Source organism: Alosa sapidissima, chromosome 5 (assembly GCF_018492685.1).
Source record: "Alosa sapidissima isolate fAloSap1 chromosome 5, fAloSap1.pri, whole genome shotgun sequence".
NCBI lineage: Eukaryota > Metazoa > Chordata > Actinopteri > Clupeiformes > Clupeidae > Alosa > Alosa sapidissima.
The window spans coordinates 3,854,325-3,881,406 of NC_055961.1; the positions used below are offsets into that span (position 1 = coordinate 3,854,325).

Consider the following 27,082-nt stretch of genomic DNA (forward strand, 5'->3'; position numbering starts at 1 on the left):
CACGCTCGCTCGCACTCACTCACTCAACACACACACACTCACTCTCTCGTACTCACTCACTCAACACACACACGCTCACTCGCACTCATTCACTCACTAAACACACACACATGTGTGCGTGCACTCACGCTCTCTCTCTCACACTCACTCAACACACACGCTCGCGCACTCACTCACAAACTCAACACACACACACTCACTCAACACACACGCTCGCGCACTCACTCACAAACTCAACACACACACTCGCTCGCTCTCTCGCACTCACTCAACGTACACACACGCTCGCTCACTCGCTCACTCACTCGCTAAACACACACACACACACAATTATGCAATTTGTTTTAAATGTTCATAGGCTTTTGTAGAGCCTTTTGTTGGATCTGCAGTTCACTGTATTGATATGTTTAGATCAAGTAAAGTGACGCACTCACTCAATAGCATACACACACTCACTCACTCATTCACTTAGACACTCTCATTCTCTCTCTCACACACACACACACTCACTCACTAACTCTCTCGCACTCACTCACTCACTCAACACACACACACACTCACAATTATGCAGGTCTTTCAATTTGTTTTAAATGTTTATAGGCTTTTGTTGGGCCTTTTGTTTTGTTTCTGCAGTTCACTGTATTGATATGTTTCGATCAAGTAAAGTGACACACACTCTCTCACCCTCTCACTCACTCTCACACACACACACACATTGATGGAGGTCTCAATTTGTTTTAAATGTTTTACAGCCTTCATAGGCTTTTGTTGAGCCTTTTGTTTTGGATGTGCAGTTTATGTATTTTGTTTGTGTATTATATATTGATCAAGTAAATTGACGCACTCACTCACACACACACACACACACACACACTCTCATTCTCTCTCTCTCATTCTCTCACACACACACGCACTCTCTCACACACAGAGACACTAAAGGTCATAGGCTTTTGTTGAGCCTTTTGTTTTGGATGTGCAGTTTATGTATTTTGTTTATGTATTGATCAAGTAAATTGACGCACTCACTCACACACACACACACTCTCATTCTCTTTCTCTCTCTCTCACACACACACACACACTCTCATTCTCTCACACACACACGCACTGTCTCACACACATTAAAGACATTAAAGATCATCTAGATTTCTTTCCATTTTATTTATGGAGGTCTTTAATTTTTTAAAGTTTTTTTTGTTAAGCCTAATTTTTTTTGTTGAGCCTTTTTGTATTGAGTCTGCAGTTCACATTATTGATATGTTTAGATCAAATAAAGTGTCTCAGTGATTCATTCAAACTGTTGTCTCTCTTTGTTTCAACAACTTAAAACTTTTGGGTAAAGTTTACTTGAATATTTTAAGGCAATCGGTTTCCTAAGATTTCCCTAGTATTGAGAACACAGCCTTGTAAGGATAACTTGTCTTAACGAGTACTGCTAACTGAACATAACTCAGTTGTCTGAACTGACATTTCTAATGCTAATGATTTTTGAGTTCACTGAGTTGACATGAGTTGACTCTAGTAACATTTTTCTAGTCATAATAACTAATGATTTTTGAGTTGACTCTACTAACATTTTTCTAGTCATAATAACTAAAGAGTTTTGAGTTCACTGTCCTACCATGACATGAGTTGAGTCTACTAATTTTTTTTAGTCATAACTAATGATTTTGAGTTAACTGTACTGAAGTGTACTACCATGATATGAGTTGTCCTAACACATTTCTTTTCAGCTATAACAACTTAAATATTGATTGCCAACTTTACTTTAAAAATTTGAGGCAATCGGCTTCCTAATTTTTTTTTAAGTAAAGTCAACAAATTACATTTTACAGTGCAAACTCCGAGCATGGTAAACAAAATCGGATTTTTAAGGCAGTAAATGCTCCCGTTAAGAACCAAATCAGATTTTGTTCAAATCTACACACCCATGCCTACTGAAAAATGTAAGGTTCATTTATCAAATGTTGTTGTGATCGGGATGGCGTTGCGGCGATGGAAATAGGAGACAGTGTTGAGGTTTCTCAAAAGGCAAGGTTTTATTTCCACCTTGGAAGCTGAGCACATACCAGTCTGGAGAAATCGGAAAAATAAAATAAAAACCAAACTCCAAACAAAAACTACAAATCAATCACTAAACTTTAGTAGGGCAGTTCACGAGTAGGGCAATCACAAGTAGGGCAGTTCATCACAGTCCATCCATTGCAACTGGACTGATGAAAGGTACACCTGTAGGCTACATTGTATTTGGGAAAAGCAGAAGGTAGCAGCATAATGTATTTATTTATTTATTTATTTATTTATTATTATTAAACAAAACAATCCCTGTCAGATCCATGCAGTTTTCAACAGCTATCAAGAAGAGAGGTCATGTCATGGACTTTTGTGAATGTTTCTTCTTCTTCATATGCAAGAGTTTAGTCATCTAGTTCATATGATATTCAACTTTATTGTCAATGCACAAATTAAATACCAGTACTCTAAAACAAAATGCAGTTTTACCCAGTGGTGCAAATAACTGACATGTCCAAAAGGGCCTTCATGAAATGCGTCTCTAGATACACATTTTAACGGGCCAAGTTGAAGAGCTGCTGTCCGTTATTGTTTGTGCAAATATAGGCTGATTCATGTTCCCTTGCATTTTGCAACTGTGAGGTCCATGGTTAGTCTGCCTTTCGCCAGACCAAGCTCAATCTTTTAAGAAATCGAAAAAGAAATCGCCAGCAGATCAGGCTGGATTCACCCACGCTAGTCCATGGTAGGCACCCAAAATATTGTTAAGAAATATTGTTTAATTTTGTGATTGAGATATCCACGCACTGGCGCCTTCTCTGCGATGTTCGCCCCCCAGTTTCAGAGCTATTCTAAATGCAAAAATGCATAGAGGGAGTTATGACAAAACCGTGACTATAAGCTATATAAGGTAGTATAGTATAGTATAGTATATATACTTTTTTGATCCCGTGAGGGAAATTTGGTCTCTACATTTAACCCAATTGGTGAATTAGTGAAACACAGCACACAGTGAGGTGAAGCACACACTAATCCCGGTGCAGTGAGCTGCCTGCACTAACAGCGGCGCTCGGGTCGAGTGAGGGGTTAGGTGCCTTGCTCAAGGGCACTTCAGCCGCGGCCCACTGGTCGGGGCTGGAACCGGCAACCCTCCGGTTACAAGTCCAGAGTGCTAACCAGTAGGCCACGGATGCCCCCACAGGGGAGCCCTATGCTGGGCCTATTACACAACATATATTGTCACTAGGCTATGCTGGGCCTATTACACAACATATATTGTCACTAGGCTATGCTGGGCCTATTACACAACATATATTGTCACTAGGCTATGCTGGCGATCCAAATAAAATCTTCTTTTGGGAACCAACAGTATCAAGCGGACTTAAGCTGCCACCTCTTGGCGAAAAGTTAATAGTTTTGCATATCAGTAGTAATACATTTCACGCAGCTGCGTGAATCACGGAAAGCGCGAATGGAGTGGACACTTCTAAATGGTACCCACTGTACAGTAGCTGAAGGTCTGTGGCTAAAGCAGGTCATAAGAATGTGTTATCCTTGTTTGGATACTTCACACACACATGCTTTTTAATCGCATAGACTACAACTACCAAGCTGGAATCAAAGCACATTGACTCCCCTCTCACACCCTAAACACGCACTTCAAACAAACAAAAAGCGTCTCAGTCTCACGGTAGGCTATAGTCATAGGCAAAACTGTATCGGACTTTTTGAGACTTTTAGCAGAAATGTCCCAGCCCGGTGTTTAGGATGCATCATAGACAGGTTATCTTTCAGGTAGCAGCTAGCCTATATATTTTCCATTAGAAAACCATCACATTAGCGAACATGTTGTGGCTAACTCACTTAGCTCCTGCTAGTAGCCTAGGTTATGGTCATAAGAGAATGGGATGACAGTCGAAAGATAGAATTAGTGCTGTTATCAATTTGCTTGGTAGTCTATAACCGCATTTATGGTTTTCTACAAATACATAATCAAATTGGCCTTCATCACTCAACCAATGCTAACGGTAACATTATTTTTCCTACCTCCTATAATTTACAAGATTAACGTAGCCTACCTGCAGTAAAAACCAAGCATGTCCGATAAACATTCTCAGATTTATTTCGGCTTCAAGAAGAAATGGGAATTACATTTAATGTGGAAATCATCCTACCCTTATTAGACGTTCTCTGCGGTAAACTAGTGTTGTCCCTGTCTTTCCAACCCACATTAGATTAACTTCCAACAAAATTACGTCTCACTGCAACATGCGCCATCTGGTGGACAAACGACTACTAACGCCAATTCTGGAAATGCTGCCGGTTCAGGTAGTTATTTAGGAAAAACTGCATTTTTTGGGTTTCGGGGGGCCCAGCGCAGGGGGTGGGGGGGTGGCACCCGGGGACCAAATTAAAATTTTCTGTTAAAGTGTAGTGGGGCCCACCAAATTGAGGGGGTTCGCTAAAATGAGTGCTTCGCTAGCTTCGGTAGCTTCGCTAGCGGTAGTCATAATAATACATTCAATACCATAAAACCCACAGTTTCATAACAAGGCAATCCTATTGTATCATTTCATAACCTAATACACAGCATAGATAACCAGAACGTTCCAAACATCCCTCTTGTCCTGCACAATCTTGAACAGCCGCTGCTATGATACAGTGATTGTCTACGGGAGCCATTTTGGTCGACCGTAAAACCATTTGTACACATCATGGATTCTCCGGTACACCCTCTTCCTCCCCAGGTGTTGACACGCCAAGCAAATGTCATGAAGGAACTGCTTCTCACTCTTTAGCTGTCGGGGCCTTACATACAGATATTTGCGCCATGCAAAGTAGTTCTGATAGGTGCTGTTGTCAGAGTCAAGGTGAGAGAGTGACTCTGCCAGAGCTTTAGCATCTGGGAAGTCGTTTACATGTATGAAACAGTCCCGCGGTATAAAGTCCTCATAGTTCTTTCTCGGGGGACCAAGCACCACTGGAACGGTTCCAGAGACCAGTGGGTCGTGCAAGGTCTTTGTAATGTAATCTGGGTGTATGCTGTTCTCAAAGGATAGGTGAAACTTACAGGAGGCTATGGTGGAGTAGTAAATATCAGGCTTAATGGGTTTGCCAAAGGCTTTACCAAAAACATTAATCTTTATGTGCTTTTGAAGTTCCTTATAGTAGTCACGTGCCACTCCCAAGTCCTCTTCATCGCTCAACCAACAAACCAGTTTGTCCTTCACTGGCAACACAAACTCCTCTGGATTCTTGTGTGATAATACTCGCACACGCACTGTGATGTCTGCATCTTTCCGATAGCTCATGGTCAGGTTAAAGAGGTTGTCCAAATTGGTCAGGTTCTGTGTTTTTGTTGGGGGATCGACGTTAAACCAGATCCATTTCTGGAAAGGTGGGCGTTCACGAGGCGGCAGATTGGCCAGATCTGAGCGGATGGCTCTGTGGTATATCAGTACACCCTCGGCATTCTCATACACGGATCTGTCATCTGTCACACTGCACTCGTTGATGCCAAATTCTGTCTGGCATTCACGTGGGTCAAACTTGAGGTTCTCTGGCCAGAACCACAGTAGGAGTAAGGGCAGCTTGGTGGGGTCTGTATAAGGTTGTTGTCTCTGGGGAGGAAGCCTGCAATGGGTCGGCTGACGGATACCCAGGTACATGCTTACCAGAATAGTGAACCCAGCGGCAAACAGCAATGCAATACAGCCTTTCTGAAGCATCTAAGAAAAAGTAAACAATCAACATTATTTCACTATAAAAGCTTCATTATAGGAGTGTTATTTAATTGAATTTGTTTGTAGATACCCCTCAACAATTATTTATGATGTAATGTATTTTGATGCATTAATAACTATTTATGCAAAAGCAATATCTGAATATTGCAATTGTATAAAGACTTAAGTATAGGCTAGTATAGATCTGAAATACCAGCCTTCTATAAAAGTATGTTTCATCATCTGTTCATACACAGATCTAGAGTTGTGTCACAAAGTTTTTTTTTAACCAAAAAGACTTTATCGGAGCAAAACCTCTGTAAATTCTAGGGAAAGAGTTTACAGACATTAGTGTACAACAAACTGGGATTGGCAAAAAGCACTCAGTAACAATGGAATGTAAACAAAAATATATCTTAAACTCTTTACCTTGAAGAACTGAACAGATAAAGACATCAAAGTAAAATCTTACTGAGCTTAGTCAATAATCAGACTAGCCTAGAAATCTAGACGCACCCTAGCGGCGGCAAATTAATTTGCTCAGCCTGTACGTCTAGTATCAAACCATAGGGATTTCTATTGGCTGATGCCATGGACGTCATCCAATCACAGCGCTTGATGCAGAGTCTTAAGGCGGGCTTAACAGGATAACGACAGTCCTGTGACGGTGAACAACAAGGAAGGTGGCTATGGCTAACGAAGAGCAGTTGTTTGAATCGGCGTTGGCGTCAACTTTGGAGGAGTTAGACTTGTGCTTTTCTTTGAAAGTTGAGCAACACAATGCACTTAAGTCATTCTTTTCGAAGAAGGATGTATTTGCCGTTTTGCCGACCGGATACGGATATGGTCGTAGCGCTGGCCTATTGCATGCCTAGGCAGTTTGAAAGACAATTCTCTGCCCGCCCCTTGGATTAAGCGAGGTGAATGGTTTGATTCCAGACTATACATTTCAATGATATAGGATGGCCCGCCAGGCTATAATCAGACATCATGACCAGAGAATCGGGGTGAGAACTCTGGGGCATAGGCACCGATACCATGGGTGCTCCGTCGCCCGAGCACCCACAGAAAATATCGAGCACCCACGTGTGCCAGCTTACACAAGGCATTCTCCAATTTCTGTTGTCCTGAATGCACGCTATATGATTACGGTTAGCAGGCCCGTCGCTAGAAGGCAAGCAAACCAAGCAATTGCTTGGGGCCTCGAGCTGGCCAGGGGCCCCAAGACAACGACTGGTTAAGAATAAAATGCAACGACAAACTGTGAGCGCCCCTTTGATAGTCAATGCAGTAAAGTGCAACGACACTGTTACCGGCAATACCGGGATCCCCCTCAAGGGGGGCCCTCTCAGTAGTTTCAGCCAGGTTTGTGGTCTCTGCTGCTGCCGCGAAAATATAAAACCTCGGCAGTCATAATGAAGCGGAGTTATGCGTCCGGAAGCCAGAAGAGAAAGGAAGAGGATGACAAGAAAAAACAAGATAGTGGTAAGTGATAAATTACACTGGATAAAATAGCTCTACTTGTCTTGTACAAATGGTGTAATGTCGCAGCAGGAAGGCTAGCCTAGCAAAAAATGTTTATGTTAACTACCTGCCTGACGGCCCATGCTGCTTGTAACAAACTAGAACAGTTAGAGCAACTTTTTTTTTCCGAACGGACGGAATATGGTTACATACTGTAATATGTTTATTAGCGGGGTAAGGAAGACGCAGATCTGTTCCAGAATCACTGTTTATTGTATTTAATGACATAACATTGCTATAGCTTTGTAATAGGTTTTGATGAAAGTGGCATAGCTTCTCTGCTATACTAACTATTCAACCGTGATAATCTATTTACCAAATGGGGGTTAGGAAAAACACAAGATAAATTCTGTGCATCAAAGCAGACTGGAACTTTCATGTCTAGTAGTATTCATGCACGCCAGCTGTTTACTGTCTTTAAAGCACCAGGTGCGTCTGTCTAATTCTCAAACAGCAGAATGTAAATGCTATGTTAAGCTACAAGTGGGCCTAGGTCAATGTATAACATTAGCTTGGGATGTTTTTACAGTAAGCATAGTTGTGAAAGCAGCTGCATCCCTTTTAAATATCAAAATATGGAAATGCTAACATATCTTTTCTTTCTCCCTCAAGGTGCTTTGCTTAAATTTCTCAGCCCTCAGGCCATGTGCGGATCTACGGGGTGGCAAAGGGTGGCAGCTGCCACCCCTGAGAGACAGTCTTGCCACCCCTGTTGCCACCCCATTTATAAATCAGATAAAAAAAATATATAAGTATATTTTATGTTCATAGCCTAGTCGTTGACGGCCAAGAAGACCCGCACCAAACTCCTCTCAAACAGAAATCGCCGATTTAGAATGCCCTCCCCCTCACAATGGTTTCACCCATCACCAGCACGGCAGCGACCCCCGCGAAATTTCACCATTGGTAGCAGGGCAGTCTGGCAGTGTCTCGGATCACGCAGTGTGTCGGAGAAGAGAGGCTGATAAGCAGTTAGCAGTGAGTTTAGAGGTAAGTTTGACACCAAGTAAAAAAAAAAAGTCCATAAGCAGTTAACCCTGCAACAACCACATTGTTACTTTATTTACATCCGCAATACTTTGTTGTCTCATCGAATTTATCGATGATGGTCAGGTCAGATAACTCTTTGTGTGTGTTGCTAGTTTATACCCTTTGATTAAAACTACTGCTGTCACAAAATTGGCATGCATCCACTTTCCCAGATACTATCCAATTTTGAAAAAATGTTCGACATGCCAAATTAAACTGAGATATCTAAGCGGTGTTATAAGCTGATGATGCACACCGCACGTTTGACTCACGTGGACACCTGTTGTCAACAACGTTACCGTTTTCTCTCTGGTTGACCACACATTTTGCAGTTAGCCCTACATGACTGAAATTCTACTCAATCACAACAAATAAAAGTAGCCCACTACTTTCAAACCCTACTCAGAGTAGGCTACTAGTCTAGACATTTGAAGCTGATATCAGCACATCACATGCTTAGTGCATGAGATGTAATTGTTTAGATTCCAGTTAAATATTTCATTGGGTTTGCTGGTAGATGAACCAACAGAAAGCTGAGGCCAGCACAGCATCTGATGCATGATTAACCACATTTTGGTAGCTTATGCAATTTGAAATATATTTCTGTACAATTACTTCAACTTACTGAAGTGAGTGCATTTTTGTTAAAAAATACATTAAAAGTACAAGAAAACCTACTTAATTGTGGTAATTTGAGTTGAGGTAATTAGTTAGGCTACATTCCACATCTGAATACCACCAAAGTCTTCAACCAGCAGACATTTGGCAGCCTTGGTACAAGACTGTCAGTTTATTGAAGGTGGTATTTCATACAAGGTGTTGGTGCCATGACCAAACTTGCAAAAATCATGATCAAGTAGAGAGAACATAAACAGTAACATTGTTGATAACAGCTGTTCATGGCTCTGCAGCATTGTTAGCAAAAAAAAACTTCTCATGGGAATACACAATATTATGTGTCTAGTCAAAGTATTTACATTTTACTAAGGATTATGATTCAATTGATATGGATAGAGGAATAGGAATTGTATGACATGATTTTAACCAACATGCTATTTTTACGTTTGACAAACTGCAGGTCAGATTAGGATGCAAAATGAAAAGGTTTGGCATAGCCAAGTTTTTCCAACCAAAGAAAAAAAGGGGGGAACTGGACACAGGTGAAGAAGACAGGGAGAGAAACCAGGGGACTGGAGAGAAGTTAGACAAAGATGAGCAGCACAAGAGACTGGAACGGACCGAGGGCCAGAAGCAGACCAGGGTTTAGGAGCAGCAGGAGAGACTGGAGCAGCAGGAGAGACTGGAGCAGACAGAGGGCCAGAAGCAGCACGAGAGGCAGGATTAGTATGAGGGTCATGAGCAGCATGCGGGGCTGGAGCAGCCCACTGAAGAAGAGAGAAATGTAGGACGAGAGAGAGGGCAAATCAGTGAAGAATGTGAAAGTGAAGCTGGAGAGATGGCTAGGAGCAGCGGATGTCAAGCTGGCCCTCATGGTGCGTTGAATCACTGCTGTAAAGACATGTCCAACTCTAGGCAGCAAAATTAAAACTGATCTTGTTTAGATAAATGCAACAAAAATTGTAACATGTTGTCAGTGCTGTGATTGTGATTTGTGTTTTTTTGTTTTCTCTTCTCAGATATATCAAAGCTGAAGGCAGATGATCCATGTTAATGTGTACATTCCAAATCTGAGGCGCATTTGAATGCAATGAGCACATGGCGAGAGCATCAAAAGATGGTGAAACGCAACATATCAGTATTAGGCATGATGAATGATGAGAATAGCAAACAGATAAAAGAGAATCAACAATACCGTATTTTCCGGACTATAAGTCGCACTTTTTTTCATAGTTTGGCTGGTCCTGCGACTTATAGTCAGGTGCGACTTATATATGAAAAAATATATAATTGAACATGTTTTAAAATGTTAATTTATATTAACTGACATGAACCCTACGAAACATTAGGTCTACAGCCGAGAGAGAGCGCTCTCAAATGCACAAGTCCTGTGCACTTTCAGTCAGAGATTAGTGCTTGCACTATGCCTGAAACACACGTGCATACCTAAATCGTCAAATTATGGCAGGGATTCTATTTATAGCCGGGCCTCAGATTTGGACAGATAAAAGCCAGTATAATTTTGTTTCAATTTAACTCATAAAAGAGCTCTTCTTAATATTTTATATTGCTGGTTGGTATTGTTGCCAATGAAAAGTCATTTACACCATGAGTCTCCAACACGTTGCTCTCATTGCTCTCAAGCTAGTCGCATGCCGCACCCTTCTGAGCTAGAGGCTGAAGCCTACATTTAAACACAATTGTTGCTGCCAGACACCAGCCTATGAATTTTATAAAAAAGTAAATCATGCATAATTTAAAAAATAACTACATTTATGCTATCTTAGACATCTTTGGCTATACGGAATAAGGTTTCCCTTGCAGCACAGCACACGAATGAATGAAAGCGCGGATACCTTATCTCGCAATAAGTGGATGGCAATCGAAATTCCCGACACTATGAAACTTAATAGTAAGCCATTAAATACTGATGGTCATCAGTCCCGATATTTAGCAATATAATCAACAGTCCAAACGTAAATTAAATCTCAAATTAAACATCTGCTTTTGATAGCCTACCCATGTCGCTCCAAACGAAAAGTAGGCCTATGTCTCACAATAAAACGCAAGAAATAAAGGATTATATTATAGCTGACTCGAATACAAGCCATGGCCAAATAAAGGTGCTGCGCTTTGCGCAGCCTAAATTTGAGGATTTACGAGTCTCCTAAACATCCCTCATCTGTTTTCTAGACATGCATGAAAACATTTGAAAACAAAACGCACTGCCATGTCATATTTGATCGCTGTTTTGCTACTACTTATCTTTCACGTAATGAATACGCACAGAAAGTGAAAGTAGGCCTAATGTGCGCTCCGTGTCTGTAGCTGTCTGTTCACGTCCACAATCGAACGTCAAATAGAGAAGTCATCCATGTTCTCTACGTTATAGCCTAGGCGGTCATGCTTCTGTATTTGCAAAATTCCTGACGGTTCCTGATCGCTAAATGTTTGTTTTCCTTTCCTGTCGATAGCGGTTAATGTTGAAGCACCTTAGCTATAATTTGACTTCAGCGGTGACAAATCCTGCTGAGAGAGAGAGAGAGCAACGAAAGAGAGGCACCCCCAAAGTGGTCCTGCGCGCGCGTGTGTCTCTGCATGGGGTTCAATTGAAGTCAGAGTTGGTCAGTCAATAGTCCCGCACTCCGGCCGCTCCATTATTATAGTAATGTCAGACAGGGTACAGGGTAAAATGTGTGGGAATCTCTCGCATTATGATGGCTAGATTTGCGGGACTTTTATTATTATGCTCAATACTAAGTAATAATTTATTTGCAATACCCGCAATTCCGCGCTGGAATTTAGACCCTTTTAAATGTGCATCTTTTTTTCTCTCGCTCTCTCGGAGGTGGCCAGCCAAGCAATTGTTCTGCTGCATGCCAGCCTGTGCCAATATATCGTACAAAATGATTGATTGCATTGCATTCACATTTTTAGCTACATTTTCATGTACCACATCAGCATTTGAGTTCAGTGATTTTTTTGTAAATTGCTTTACAATTAGCGTCGGGCCTTGTCAGCAGCCTTCGGCTTGCCTCTTGCCACTATTCACTCCTTCTTCTTCATTAACATTCCCTGTAGAATTCTCAATTTTTTTGGCCTCAATGTGTACAGTTACATAGTCTGTCTGTTCTTAGTCTTTGATTTTGTGAAATACATTTCTAAATATCACCTGCTTGCTGCAGCTTCGGTCTGCACGTCAATTTAAACCCGCATCTTTTTCTCTCTCGAGCATTTAATCTGCTGCCAGCTTTTATCTCTTGTATCGTCCAAAATGCTTGATTGCATTGCATTCTCCACATTTTTAGCTACATTTTCATGTACCACATCAGCATTTTTGTTATGTGAATCTTTTGTAAATTGCTTTACAAATACTGTCGGGCCTATTGGCCTATTGCCATGGCTCGTCCTTTTAAAACCGTCTTTTTATATGGTGAGCATTTAATCATCTGCCAGCTTGTGACTCCACATCGCCAAAAAAAGGTTGATTGCATTGTATTCTCCACATTTTTAGCTACATTTTCATGTATCATATCAGCATTTTTGTTCAGTGAATCTTTTGTAAATTGCTTTACAATTACCGTCAGGCCTATAGGCCTATTGTTTCGGTCACGTCTAAAACTGCATCTTTTTCTCTCTCATGAGCATTTAATCTGCTGCCAGCTTGTGACTCCACATCGCCCAAAATGCTTGATTGCATTGTATTCTCCACATTTTAGATACATTTTGGTGCACCTCATGGCATTTTCTTTCAGTGAATCTTTTGCTTTGCAATTACCTTCCTGCCCTCCTCTTGGCTGCCTTCACTCCATCTTCATTAATCTTTTTGGCCTCAATAATCCAGTTACATAGTCTCTGTTTTTGGTTTTGGATTTTGTGAAATACATTTCTAAATAAATGTGACTTATAGTCCGGTGGGACTTATATATGTTTTTTTCCTGCTCATGACACATTTTTTGACTGATGAGACTTATACTCAGGAGCGACTTATAGTCCGGAAAATACAGTACATAAAGACTATAAGTCAGGTATTGCGTCTTACTGCAACACAAAATATAGCTCAGCGTGGACATAATGAAAATGATGAGTCTAGGAACAGAGGCAATTTCCTTGAGATTTTGCACTTAGTAGGAGATCATGATTCTTTTATTCAAAAAAGACTATCAGAAGGCCCCCCGCAATGCGATGTATACTTCCAAAAATATTCAAAACGAAATATTACAAATCCTGGCAGGGATGGTCCAGGAGGACATACTAAAAGAAGTAAAATCTAGTCAGTACTTCTCTGTTACTGCTGATGAAACAAAAGATCTCAGCAAAAAGGAGCAATTGTCCATAGTCCTAAGGTATTATTATGAGGGAGCCGTACGGGAGGGCTTCTTGGGCTTTTGGGAAGCTGAACATTTGGATGCCAGCTCCTTATCTAACAAAATCATCTCTTGTATGGAGCAGTATGGCCTTGAATACAAGGAGAATTTAGTGGGCCAAGGGTACGACGGGGCTGCCGTAATGAGTGGCCGGTGCTCAGGGGTGCAGACAAGAATTAAACAGGTGGCCAAATATGCTTTTTATGTCCACTGCAATGCTCATTGCTTAAATTTGGTCATTGTCGATTGCGTAAAAAATGTCCCTGAGGCTGGGGAGTTTTTTACTTTGCTCCAGCAATTGTATGTGTAGCAAACTCCAGCAGGACAGTTGTAGTGTACTGATGGTTTCTTTATTTCTTTGTGAAAGTCCTGAGACCACCGTAAGAGCTATGTACAATATAATACAATAACATACAATAAGGACTTAACATGACACACATAACAGCAATATGTTAGGTTACAGTAAAATGAATAAAAAGAAAGAATAGTGTCTAGCCACCTTGTTCCCGTTCCAGCTGAGTGCTAAGATTTATCCTTAAGAATCCACTTCTTTAAGCTACAAAGTAGCACCGTAAGAGCTATACGATAAGCCTATAATACAGTGATATTAATTAAGAACAAACAATATAATTTAACACGATTTATTAAAACAAGGATAAAAAGAAAGAAAAGTATTTAGAAACCTTGTTCTCCGTAAGAGTCGTGTCCTTAAGCTACAAAGTAGCACCGTGAGAGCTATACAAGTAGCCTTGTTCTCCGTAAGAGTTACTAGCTACAAAGTAGCACCGTATCCAAGACTTTACTGTAGCCTAGTTCCTTTAAAAGTAAATGCATTCTAAATAATGCCGTTGCCGTAGTGACAATAACAAGCGTGCAGCCAAAGCCTTAGAATGCACCTTGTGGAATGTAGGCTACTGTACCAATGGAATTAAGTCAAATATAAATGATACATATGAATTGAAATTAAACAAAAACAAATAAACAACAGGTATATTTAAACAAAAACAAATAAACAAGACATGTTTATTTACAGTATGTGTTCCTTTCCGGCTCTTATGTCCATCAAAAGTGGATGGAAGTACAAGCAGAGATGTTTAGTGGCCCCCCTAGAGAACTTCAAAGCCTCAGCGACACCAGATGGGCCTGTCGCGGCATTGCCTGTAGGAACCTTTTTGATAGATTGTCTGCAGTACTCAAAGTGTTGGATGACCCATCATATGAGGTTGATCCTGAAAGATCTACGAAGGCCCGAGGGTTAATGTTTCAAATTGACCTGAACTTCATTGGGCTACTTGCCGTATTTAGACAGGTGCTTGGTGACGCAAAGTTTTTGTCTGAGCTGCTACAGTCCCCAAACCTGGATCTCCTCAGAGCTGTAGACTTAATTGAGACCCTCAGGGAGACCTTTGAAGAGCATCGCAATGAGGATGAGTACTTTAATGAGCTGTGGAACACAGTGATCCACACATGTGAAACCTGCAACATCCCCATCAATGTTAGACTAAAAAGAGCCAAACAGACACCCAGAGCACTAAATGACAGTTATGTCACATCCACACTTGGTCACAGAAGCCAAGTTAATGGCAAGGATGCCTTTAGAACAAACATATTCCTGCCCATAATGGACTCCCTTATTGGGGAAATGGAGAAGCGTTTTTCAATGCCCAGTTGCAATATAATGAAAGGCTTACAGGGGCTAAACCCAGTTGGCAATCACTTCCTAAAAGAGGATGTTGTCTTGCTACTTGCTGAAGCATATGGCTCAAATATTGAGGATCTGAAAAATGAACTCACTCAGGTTGAGAGGCTTCTTGCAAGGAGTAAAAGAGATGGAAAAAATTGCCCTTCATCTTTAATTGAACTGCTAGGTTATTTGGACCCTTTTAAAGAGGTGTTTTATGAGATGCATCGTTTATGCAAGATTGCAGCTGTTTTACCAGTTACCACAGCTGGATGTGAGCGCAGTTTTTCCACTCTCAAACTCGTAAAAAATCACCTGCACTCATCTATGCTAACTGAGAGATTGTCCCATCTATCTATCCTCAGCATTGAGAGTGACCGTTCAAAAGCAGTGGACTTAAACGAGTTTGTTCAACGCTTTGCTAGCATTCATGGAAACAGGCGTCTGCAATTGATTTAACCTCTACAGTTTAAAAGTCATGTGCAATTATAAGAATAGCATTTTGCGAATAAGAAAATTGTATTTGGTTATAATTTTATCAAGTTAATGTTTTTCATTTCAAGATGTTCTTTTTCGTATGTTTTCTGCATACAGTATGGAGTATTTGGCATGCTTATCTTGGGCTGAAATGCCCAAACTATAGTTAATATGAATTCCATATTTCCTGTGGATTTTGAGTAACCTGACCCTAGCCAGATGAATGTCGTTCCGCTTAGCTCCGCCTAGCTTCACTCACATCCATCTGGGACCTCTTCCATTGAGAGTGATTTCTCCAACCAACTTTATGGTTTAGCCAATCAGGACGCAGGGCGGGAGTTTCATAGATGTGACATAGCGTAGAAGCGACTGTGAGTCTGTTATTAGCGTCACGGGTTGGCTTCGATGTGAGTGGTTGAAGTAGCACGTCAATAGATGACGGACAAGTGGCTTATTCAATCATATGCAAGCATTTTTTGATTAGGCCCAGCCTTCTGAAGCAACACTTCAATGGATCGGTTCCAGATGGATGAGTGGAGCTAGGCGGAGCGAAATTCATCTGGCTATTGCCAGGTTAGATTTTGAGGTCTTGCCTCAGAAAATTGTCTTTTTGATGTTTGCCCTCAAGTGATCAGCAGTTTAAAGTGATCAGCCGTTTATAGAGAGAGAGAGATTATGAATTACATTCTTATGTACATTTTAAATTGTTGTATGTTATATTGTAATAAATACAAATAGAATGTTTGACTAAACAGGTTATTCAGTCTTTATTGAATCAGAGGGAAATGTTTTGACAGTTATCATTGCAACAATCCTGCATTGTAATCTTGTTTCAATCCAGATAACCTAAAACTATTGATGGCTTATGTTGTATGACTAAATATGTCCATATTCCCTCAAAACTCACTAGAAGACATCATTTGAGGGGTCTTTGTTTTAAAAAAAAATCCCCTGGGGGGCATACCCCCAAACCCCCTAAAATTGCTTTTTTCAGTCAGTACAATGTAAGTATAGACTACACAGACTGTTGATAGTGATTACACAGAGAAAGGGTCCACAATTCACAAATTAAGACCCACACAATCCAAAAACCCCGCTACATCTCTCATTTGACTCCCTCTCCGTGTAATGTAGTGTAGAGAACAAAACACATTCAATGAAATCCGTAGCATTTTAAGTTTTGTCCTTGGCCCCCCTCCTGAAACCTCATGCCACCCCAGGCCACTGCCTCAGGCTCCTCCTAAGGATACCTCCACTGATGAAGATGGCCTGAAAGGTTAATCTTGTGTGTGTGTGTGTGTGTGTGTGTGTGTGTGTGTGTGTACTTGTATTTATGTTGGATTTTTAAATTGCTATACAACCTGCACTTTTTATAGTTTGAACAATGCATCCTTTTTCTGCATAAGATGGCAGTGTTTTATTTTCTCACTTTGTGAGAACTGAAAAATGTTAATGTGAGTGTGTGTGTGTGTGTTTAAGTATGTTGGATTTAGTTATTGTGCACTTTTTTACATTTATATTGGATTTTATGGTACGGTGGTGTTCAATGTTCAAATGTTCAAAATGTTCAAAACTAATCCACAGTATATATATGCAACTGCAGTATTTGCAGTGTCAATATTTTGTGTTTATATAAACTGTGGGTGAACTTAAACTGTATGGCTATGCGGTGGTTCCTGTAGGCTTTGCGTGCGGTGGGTGGGGGTCTCCATGTCCATTTTGCTTGGGGGCCCCAAATTCCTTCACTGTAAAAATTAGAACTTGCATTTTTTCAGCCAGAATATGTAAAGGAGTAAACAGAACTGGAAAGACCAGAAAAATATACTAAACTCATATATTGAATTTATCTTATCAAGTTTTGTGACTTTATCTCACATACTTTTGTAACTCAGTTGACTCAACTTCAATATTTAATTGCCTGTGTCTGTGAAGTCACCTGAAAAAAAATCATCATGTTGGCACATGCGTACTTTGAATCACTACGGGGATTCCCCACTGAGCCAGAAGGAGCTCAAGGCAAAGCCAAGAAGAACTACTCCATGCTGTGGATTGCGTGCGCGGGGAAGATCTCCAGAAAGTTTGTGGTTTCTATCTACAGCGACCAGGAACATCGCAGTAAAGCTTAGGTAAAGTACAAAATCAATCTACACAGTCATTTTAATGCCTTAAACTCAAGTCTTGTATAGTTTGTTGAACATTGCAATGGCTAGCTAGCGTTAGTCTACTCAGCTGGCGAGCTAATGTTAATGGAAGCTAACATAAACCGACATCTTTGGTGAGACTTTGGCCAATGATATTGACTATAAAGTTATGCGTACACCTCTGAACAACGAAAGTTTCCCTTGCTTCACGTAATTCAGCTTATTATTGTCCAGTTGTGTCCATAGCCAAATTGCTGGGGAACAGTTTGTGTTGTAGCTGAAAACGCGAAAATGCCATAGCTTGTCATGCAAAGTTGTGTTTGCTAGCTTGTAAGATGCTTCGTTACAATCTAAATAAGACTACTATTTATAAACGTTGGACCAGTCCTTTTAGGGTATCACTTTTCTGTTTTCAATGACTTCATTTAACGTTAGCCAAACTTTGCTTAATAACAATACAAAGTGATATGTAAATGTTTCTCCTGTAAAGGGGTTTTCACATCGCCAGCAGTATGCCCCTTTGCTTTCCGCTCTGCTCAATGCTGGCAAGTTTCACTGCCGCTTTGCTACTTTTGCTCAGAGCAAAAACGCTTTACGCCACAAATTCACATTTAAATTTATAAACATTAGCCTTAGCATTATATCAGGGGAGCAGGAAAATAGACACAACCTTTTCACAACAATAGTTTAAACCTATGACATGAAGTTATTTCCATGATTGCCAGCTTTAGCTTGCCTCAACCCATGTAATGTGGTGCATGCACTTTAAGGACTACAGATTAATTCTGAATTATGAACATTTGGGAATTAAATAATCTTTGTATTTCTGTCTGTGTGCCCAGGTGATGGCGATTGCAGAACACCGTAAAAGAATAGCCTTGGAAGCATTGCCCCTCTACCTCAGGGAGGACCCAACACGTCTTTTCAAGAAATGTCTGGTAATAATCAATCTTATTCTCTGTGCATGTTGTCTTATCTCACCACCCGTGTTTCTTCCTCTACTTCTTTGACCCCTATCTTTTATCCTGCCTCTCCTCCTTTTTCCTATCCTCAATCTCCTTGTGTCCTTTTACCAACTCGTCCCTGTCTTCTGTCCGTCTCTCTGGCATCCCTTTTGCCGTCTTCCTCTTCCCTGTCCCTTGATATTGAATGACACATTGTATTGTAATGTGTAAACTGTGTTTTTATTCATTATAAAACAGTTGGATACACACTATATCATAGTACACAAGCCAAGTAGTGTATTTATGATGACTTTCTAAAGTATTTTGATTGTTAACAAATGGATTAATCTATACAGCTTTTCTTTTAATTATGTTTGACTCAATCAAGTGGTGTCTTCTGTGTTTGCACACTCTCAGGATAGAGATGTTGAGGAAGACTACACCAAAGGTGTGAAAATTGGGATCCTCACAGTGATAGAAGATGACGTTGCAGCAGTCAAGTCTCTTCCTACGGTAATCAACACAGCCATCATTTTGGAAGAGACTGTTGTTCTCCAGGATATTAAGGATGTACTATCTGCATTTGCATATTTGATGGGCCTTGTTTATGCAATCAATATGCAATACCCCAAAAACCTCAAGTATACCTTTGAAGTGATACAAAAGGTTTTTCTCAACCTAGGAGCTAGCAGCTGTTCTGCGAGAACCCTGTCTTTCAGAAATAAAATGCAGGGACATCTGCGATAGTTTGATTGATGTAATGGCACATTACTGGAAGTTTTACTGATTGTTAGGACTGTGAGACCTTTTAAGTTTAATTTTATGCATTTGGTAACGCTTTACTTAACGGGTGAGTACATAACATATTCATAGTAGCTGTAGTGACCGTTTCAGAAGACATGACAACATTCATACCCAACCCTTCAAAAATGTCAGAATGGCGATATTTATTGCCATTTATGCTTGTCATCTGATCATATCATATCTAAATATTTTTATAAATAGTTTATATTATTACTATACAGGTTGTGAAGTATTCATAATCACTTATCCGAGTTTAAGACTGAGAGGTAAACTACATATAGCTGACCAGTATTTGTTGACCCTGATTTGTTGACACCTTGAGGTAATTATAATATTTTGCCGCTTTGCCCACAATCAAGGGAAAATGTCCAAAGTTCCCGGGTCATCTCTATGTGGTTTACTTCCCAGTGTTAAACTTAGATGTGAATGAATGTTGAGTCATGTTTTATGAATAAATTATAAATACTAAGTTTGATAATTTCACAGCTGCTATGAATGTGATATGTACTTACCCGTCATGTAAAATGTTACCATGCATTTTTATACAATTTTTGTTGCTTTGCGACTAAAGGTACAACAAAGTGCATTTTATTATTCAATTTTGAAAACAATGGCATTTTCTTTTCAAAGCCATTTTATCCCATGTTTTATCCTCATTACACAGAGTTCCCTCATTACAGTTCGTATTATGAGGCCCATAGCACTCAGGATCTTAACACTACAGCACCTATTGTGTATTAAGTGATTTCTTTTTTTTTTTTATTATTATTATTATTATTTTTTGATTGTGTGCAGCTCAAAGATCACTGAATATAGTTAAAACCCCATTGTTTCAAAACATTTATATTATTTTATTGTGTGCAGATGAAAGTTCACTGATTAGAGTTGAAAACCTGTTTCAAAATATTTATTTATTTATTTTTTTATTGTGTGCAGCTCAAAGTTCACTGATTAGAGGTGAAAACCTGTAGTTTCAAAACATTTTTGAAAAATATCTGTGTATTCTATGCTGCATAAGGCTGTGTAAAAGATCATTTTGAGGCTACTTGTGTGTGCAGTGCTTCTACACTGATTTCTGCAATAAATCACTTGCATTAATTGTTGCTTTGGGTTTTCCTTACTTTTTATCTTAAGTTGTACCAACTAGTAACTTAAACTTGTGTTTTGAAGTCCTCTGAATAGTTGGTAGAAAAAGCTTTTTATAGTTGAAAGATGTTTTTATTTCAAATTGCTTATGTAAGTTCTGCCCTCTCTTCGAGTATACTCAGAAAAACATTTACAATAAGTTGCCTTATTTCTAGTTGTGTTTACTCAAAAAAGCCCTTGTAATAGGTTGCATTACTTTTTTGAGTAAACTAGGCAGATATTTTTTTTACAGTGAAACGGCCCTGCTCATACTGTGTTCCTCAAGTGGTAGGCCAGGTCTCAGCCATGGGCGGATTATGAACTTTCGGGCCCCTGGGCCCAGATGTATTAAGGGCCCCCCACTTATTGTCGTATATGTGGGAGGGGGGCTTTGGGGGTCCTCCCCCAGAATTTTTTTAATTTGTTTGATGTGATTTCCTGTATTCTGGTGCATTTTGGGGATGGCCGATACTAAATTCAATCAGATCCATAGCCTACATCCTGATTTGTTAATAATGAGGCAATGATTCCATGCAAAGGCTTGGGCTTCAGGGCCCCCGGACCTGACGGTAGGCCCGTGCAATAATCCATCCCTGGTCTCAGCAGCTACAATTATTATTATTTTTGTCTTCCCCCCCCCCGGCTCGAATGTCAAACTCCGCCTATGCCTGCCTGACGGGTTGCTAAGCCACGATTGACCTGTGGCGGTTTTCGGGTGTGGCTTAGCGAAGGGTGAATTCCTAACTATAGGCCTCCCTTATTTGGTTTAGCCTACTGACTATTGAAGAAACACAATCATCTGTATTTCAGTATCTAAGTAGGATAAAGTTTAGGGATACCTCCCTGAAAGGACTTTTTGCAGGTTAGGATATCACAAAACGTTTGTGCAGCAATAGGCTTACGCTTTTAAGAAAGGCTGATCTCTAATAGTGGCAACGAGGAAAGACATTTCACGTCCAATTGATTATTATGTGTTCACGTAGCGTTTAAAAAAAAAAACTGCAGGTAACGTTGCAATTAGATGTATGGGCATTTCCGTTAAAAAGGTTGAGAACCACTAATCTACAGCCTAGGCTACATGCGAAATTCCCTGAATATTAGTGCAAATTCCCTCTTGTTAAGACATTAAGAATGAAATTGCACAAAATGATAAATCGCCTCATTGAACCGATCTCCCCGTGTCAGTATACTGTATCTATCAGTATATCTGTGGAACTCCTCCTTCCGTATGACACATGCCACCTAATAATCTAACTCCTTCACCATTTTGATCGAACAGGTTGACAGAACAACTGTTGCACAAATCTGAATAGGCTACGATTAGGTAAGTGAGGGACTGCGTTTTTAACGTGATATTTTGAATGTGCCCCATGCAAATCTACGCCCCTAGATTTGCACATTCAAAATATTAGCCTACATCACGTTACAAACGCAGTCCCTCACTTCCCTAATCGTAGCCTATTCAGATTTGTGCAACAGTTGTTCTGTTGTTCTGTCAACCTGTTCGATCAAAATGGTGAAGGAGTTAGATTATTAGGTGGCATGTGTCATACGGAAGGAGGAGTTCCACAGATATACTGATAGATACAGTATACTGACACGGGGAGATCGGTTCAATGAGGCGAGGCAGAGTTGTCCACACCAATGTCAAATTACGACTGAAATGTCCCCACCAATATTCAGGTTGAAATGGGGGAAAAAGCGCTCACATGCGCTACACAAAGAGTTAAATCATTTCTCACTTCAGTGCTGCGGATCATCTCGTACAGATCTTGTGATGTGCAGTAGCCTATAAGGGTAAATCGCTCTGATTTTAAGTTTACTTTACTTCACTACAAGCATGAAGTGCGTCCAAATTCACATTCTTCTCTGTTGAACTCCTCGAGAAGTAGGCTAGCCTACTCATCACACATGTGTCACATGAAAGAGCCTTTTCTCAGCTTTTAAACGGTGCTAGCTAGCCACTGTTTGCTGTGATAAACAGTTCGTGAGAAAAATAACTTCAAGAGATTTAATAATTATTCTCTGCGCCCATCTCCACATCCATTCGTCTCGGTGGAATAGGGTAGACTGAGTACAGTTGAGACACCTTAAATATCTTGCTTGCACAGCAACCCCAAGTTGTGATTTTTGCTATGCACATGCGTATTAGTGCCCTCTTTGATCATGGCAAATTTGAACGACAAAAATATCTCCCATCCAAGGATATCGGCACATGTTTTTTTTCCAAAGTAAGAATTTCACTTCACCATGCACCTTCGACAATGAATAGCTCATTACACTTATGTTACTGTTAAACGTAACTTGTATCATTACAAACATTATTCTGTGTCCTAAAAACTGGCATATTTTATGGTATTGTGTCATGTAAGGTCGTTGCAAAATCTAGAGAAATGTGTGAGGTGGTCAGCGGGGTACAATTGAGACACACATTGGATTGTGTTAGGCTACTTGAACATTCCATTTGTAGGCTACTGTTTGCTATCTGTTCCTGTGTCACATTTTGTTCATGATGTATTCCTTTTAACCAACGCTAATTTAAATGAAATGAATGAATTCGAACTACAAACACTTTGCAATTGCTATGTTTTTATTTATTAAACTTTCCAACTAACGGTTAGTTAACTATACATCATTAAAGATGGGTGTCTCAACTGTACCAGGTGGGTGTCTCAACTGTACTCTATAGGGTACAGTTGAGACACAGTCAAGACAAACAATGCACCTTATGTTTATGAGCTAATTGTGGAAAATATAAACTACTTATGGGTATTATTGATTTATAATATTTTAGTCTACAAGCTAAGGAAATGGCATGTGGAATGTTGTGTGGAAAATCACTTCTTTTCAGTATTTATTTTTTGTTTGATTTTGTGTGGGCAAAAAGTGTCACAACTGTACTCAGTCTACCCTATCGTAGGCCTGCACACTCTTCACGCAACACAACCACCGAACACAAAGGTGTAATGCATTCCCGTGTATAGTTAGCTGTTCCAGAGTAATCCGGGTTTGAAATAAATTATAGCAAAATTCAACATGGTCTTTCGGCTGCATTTCTTAAAAATGAGCTGTACTTACATCGCCTAGATATCTGTAAATATTAGAATCAGAGAATGTAGGCTACAGGCAGCTCACGGTTAAGAGTTTGTCAATGTAGCCTTAATGATTTATTTTCACAAAATGCTAAGAATGCATGTATTTAAGTTTCTTAAAACTGAGCTGTGCTTAAATTGGCATGATTTCATAACAGACCAAATAGAAAATAAATGTTAAATATAGCCTACATATCTGTAGCCTACATAAAATCAGATTATATAGGCTACACAGTGTAGTTAGATCAAGTTGAACAGTAGCACATTTTAATCATGGATAGTAGTTGGACAGTAGCACATTTTAATCATGTTATATATCTATAGTGGCTGGTGAAACGTCACCGTCACTCATGCCGCTGTGCTGACAGTGGCTGTGTGATAACTTAATTTGGCCTTGATCGTGCAGGACATTTCAGAATGTCGAGTGTGTAATCCATCATAAATGGCTAGTTTCAATGGAAAAGTTAGCTGGACAAATGAAAGAATACGATAAAGATTCAGTGAAGCATATCGTCATATTTTAGAACCTTCAAAATGAGAAAACTGATGCAACTGAGATGGAGGACAACTGCACGTACAGAATGTAGGCCTATTGTCCGAAGGAACTTACATTAAATGAGGAGATATTTGCTTGGCATCGCTTATTCAATGGCTCTCTACCGAAACACCTATAGTGTGCGGAGAACGAACTAGAAAGCACTCCTTTGATAAATCAGCCAGTAGGCTAGGCCTAGTAGACAAATAACTTTCAGAAATAATCTGTACTGCAAAAACGAATGTTGATGGGTATTTAAACTATCTAGCGGGTGTTTTAACAGCTGCAAGAAATAGAAGCTTCATGGTCTTTATGTTCTGGTTCGTAAATTATTTTCATAAAACGTCAAGTTGTCCTATACCTTTACTCTCCAAACTCTTCACTGCACGTAGCCATTTAACTGACAGTATGATAGTAGGCTATTTATTTTCTGTAGGCTACAATAAACACATTTGTTTTTTCAACTTTTGCAATATTACGCACTTGGCTACTGAACGCAAATCAGCAGGAAAGAGAATGCACGTAGCCTACGCAGCGTGTAGCGCAATGTGCTATTTGGTTACCAACTAACATTGTTAGCCAATTCACTAACTTAAAGGAGAATTCCGGTGTGATATTGACCTAAAGTGTATTGAAACATGATACCGAGTGTGAACGTATGTCTCATAGCCCATCTCGACTTGTCCCCTGCACTCCAAAATCTGGCGCTAGTTAGCCGATGCTACCAACAACTTTTTCAGTAGTGGTGCTTCGGCATCGGGCTAGCCATGCAAATAAATCACTGTTTTACACCCATTTACGAGGCTCAATGTATCTCCACACTTCATTGGTAGACTTCCTAGGGCCCTGACATTTAAAACGAGACATTGAGAACTTTGAAAAAGCACTGGTAGTTTACTTACAAGATGATTTATACAGACAGTATCTTCACTAAGTTTAACGTTTGCAGCCATCTTGAATTTAGTCACGATAAGTCGAGCAACGAGTAAGAATGAACAGGTATGATAAGGGATCAGATTCCAAAAATAATTCAGTGGAAATGCATGGATTCCAGTTTCTTCCAGTAGCAGCAACTGGAATCCATGCATTTCCACTGAATTATTTTTGGAATCTGATCCCTTATCATAGCTGTTCATTCTTACTCGTTGCTCGACTTATCGTGACTAAATTCAAGATGGCTGCAAACGCTAAACTTCGTGAAGATACTGTCTGTATAAATCGTCTTGTAAGTAAACTACCAGTGCTTTTTCAAAGTTCTCAATGTCTCGTTTTAAATGTCAGGGCCCTAGGAAGTCTACCAATGAAGTGTGGAGATACATTGAGCCTAGTAAATGGGTGTAAAACAGTGATTTATTTGCATGGCTAGCCCGATGCCGAAGCACCACTATTGAAGAAGATGTTGGTAGCATCGGCTAACTAGCGCCAGATTTTGGAGTGCAGGGGACAAGCCGAGATGGGCTATGAGACATACGTTCACACTCGGTATCATGTTTCGATACACTTTAGGTCAATATCACACCGGAATTCTCCTTTAAGACTTCAGTGCCATCATATACAACGTTTTTTTGCACAACAAATACAGAAAGGATGGAGGCAGCAAAGGAGTAATTTCAGATGGGGCAAGAACAAGGTGAATTTGTATGCTTGTCAAAACGTAGTCCTACCCTGCATTAGAGGAGCTGATCATCATACCAAACACACTCGCTGTTTAAAGTCATACACCACGGTAAACTAAAACTAAAATGTTACAAAGGTGGCAAAATTAATATAGGCTATTATTAGCCATGACATTACTAGGCTATGAATCGTTCGTTCATTTTTTTTTTTTTTGGGGGGGGGGTTACAAACTTATTCAAAATCATCCCCCCCCTCACCGTGGTAAAGTTGGTTTTATATTGGACGTTGGATATTCGACACATTCGAAAAATCTATTTAGCACTGACTATGAGGGTCGAGTTTGTGTCAAACCAACTTTAATGTGTTTAAACAAGGCCTGCCTATATTACACAAAGCTTCTTTTGTCCAAAAACCCATGTTTTGATTTTATGAATTTTTTATGCTGATAAAAGATTTCAATCTATTATGCGGCTTCACCTTTTGACTTACCCATACTAAAACACATCTCCTGAACTCGGCTTACTGCCCTTTCTAGTACACAAAGCTCCTTTTTCCCTAAAACCTACTCTTCGATTTTATACAATTTTTAATATGTTAAATGTTTTAAATCTATTATGCGGCTTGCCCTTTTGACCTACCCATGTCAAAACACATCTGTTGCACTCGGATTACTGCCCTACATAGTACACAAAGCTTTTATACATCTATTATGCGGCTTGACCTTTTACATTAAAAAATATTTATAAAATCAAAGAATGGGTTTTGGGGAAAAATAAGCTTTGTGTACTATATAGAGCAGTAATCCAAGTTCACCAGATGTGTTTTGACATGGGTAGGTCAAAAAGGCAAGCCGCATAATAGATTTGAAACATTTAACATTAAAAATTGTATAAAATCAAAGAGCAGGTTTTAGGAAAAAAGAAGCTTTGTGTCCTAGAAAGGGCAGTAAGCCGAGTTCAGGAGATGTGTTTTAGTATGGGTAAGTCAAAAGGTGAAGCCGCATAATAGATTGAAATCTTTTATCAGCATAAAAAATTCATAAAATCAAAACATGGGTTTTTGGACAAAAGAAGCTTTGTGTAATATAGGCAGACCTTTTTTAAACACATTAAAGTTGGTTTGACACAAACTCGACCATAGTAGTCAGTGCTAAATAGATTTTTCGAATGTGTCGAATATCCAACGTCCAATATAAAACCAACTTTACCACGGTCCCCCCCTTTGGTTTTTACACAAATCGCACCCTGCTGTTGGCTAGATACCCTGATTTATAGCCAACTGATAAATGACTAGTATAATAAGTAGACTCACCTCTAAGAAGGGATTGATGGTCTGTGACCGAAGAGGATTGCGCTTTCCCTGCTGACCTGACCTGAAGTGACTATAGGGCGGA

At 39.9% G+C, this 27,082-nt stretch overlaps 1 protein-coding gene and 1 long non-coding RNA gene across 2 annotated transcripts; one reads left to right on the forward strand and one right to left on the reverse strand.

The window, feature by feature from the left end:
- Positions 1 to 4,233: 4,233 nt before the first annotated feature.
- On the reverse strand, positions 4,234 to 27,082 carry LOC121709278 (4-galactosyl-N-acetylglucosaminide 3-alpha-L-fucosyltransferase 9-like). The gene is made up of 2 exons (XM_042092521.1): positions 27,001 to 27,082; positions 4,234 to 5,741 (listed from the first exon to the last, which is right to left on the reverse strand). The coding sequence occupies exon 2, from the start codon at positions 5,739 to 5,741 to the stop codon at positions 4,683 to 4,685; it is 1,059 nt and encodes a 352-aa protein (XP_041948455.1). The 5' UTR covers positions 27,001 to 27,082; the 3' UTR covers positions 4,234 to 4,682.
- On the forward strand, positions 17,329 to 19,441 carry LOC121709279. The gene is made up of 3 exons (XR_006031891.1): positions 17,329 to 17,557; positions 18,415 to 18,510; positions 18,934 to 19,441. It is a non-coding gene; the product is annotated as an uncharacterized LOC121709279 (long non-coding RNA).

Bases quoted from the DNA above. Each gene is read 5' to 3' on its own strand.
- LOC121709278 (XM_042092521.1), bottom strand. From the start codon at position 5,741: ATGCTTCAGAAAGGCTGTATTGCATTGCTGTTTGCCGCTGGGTTCACT.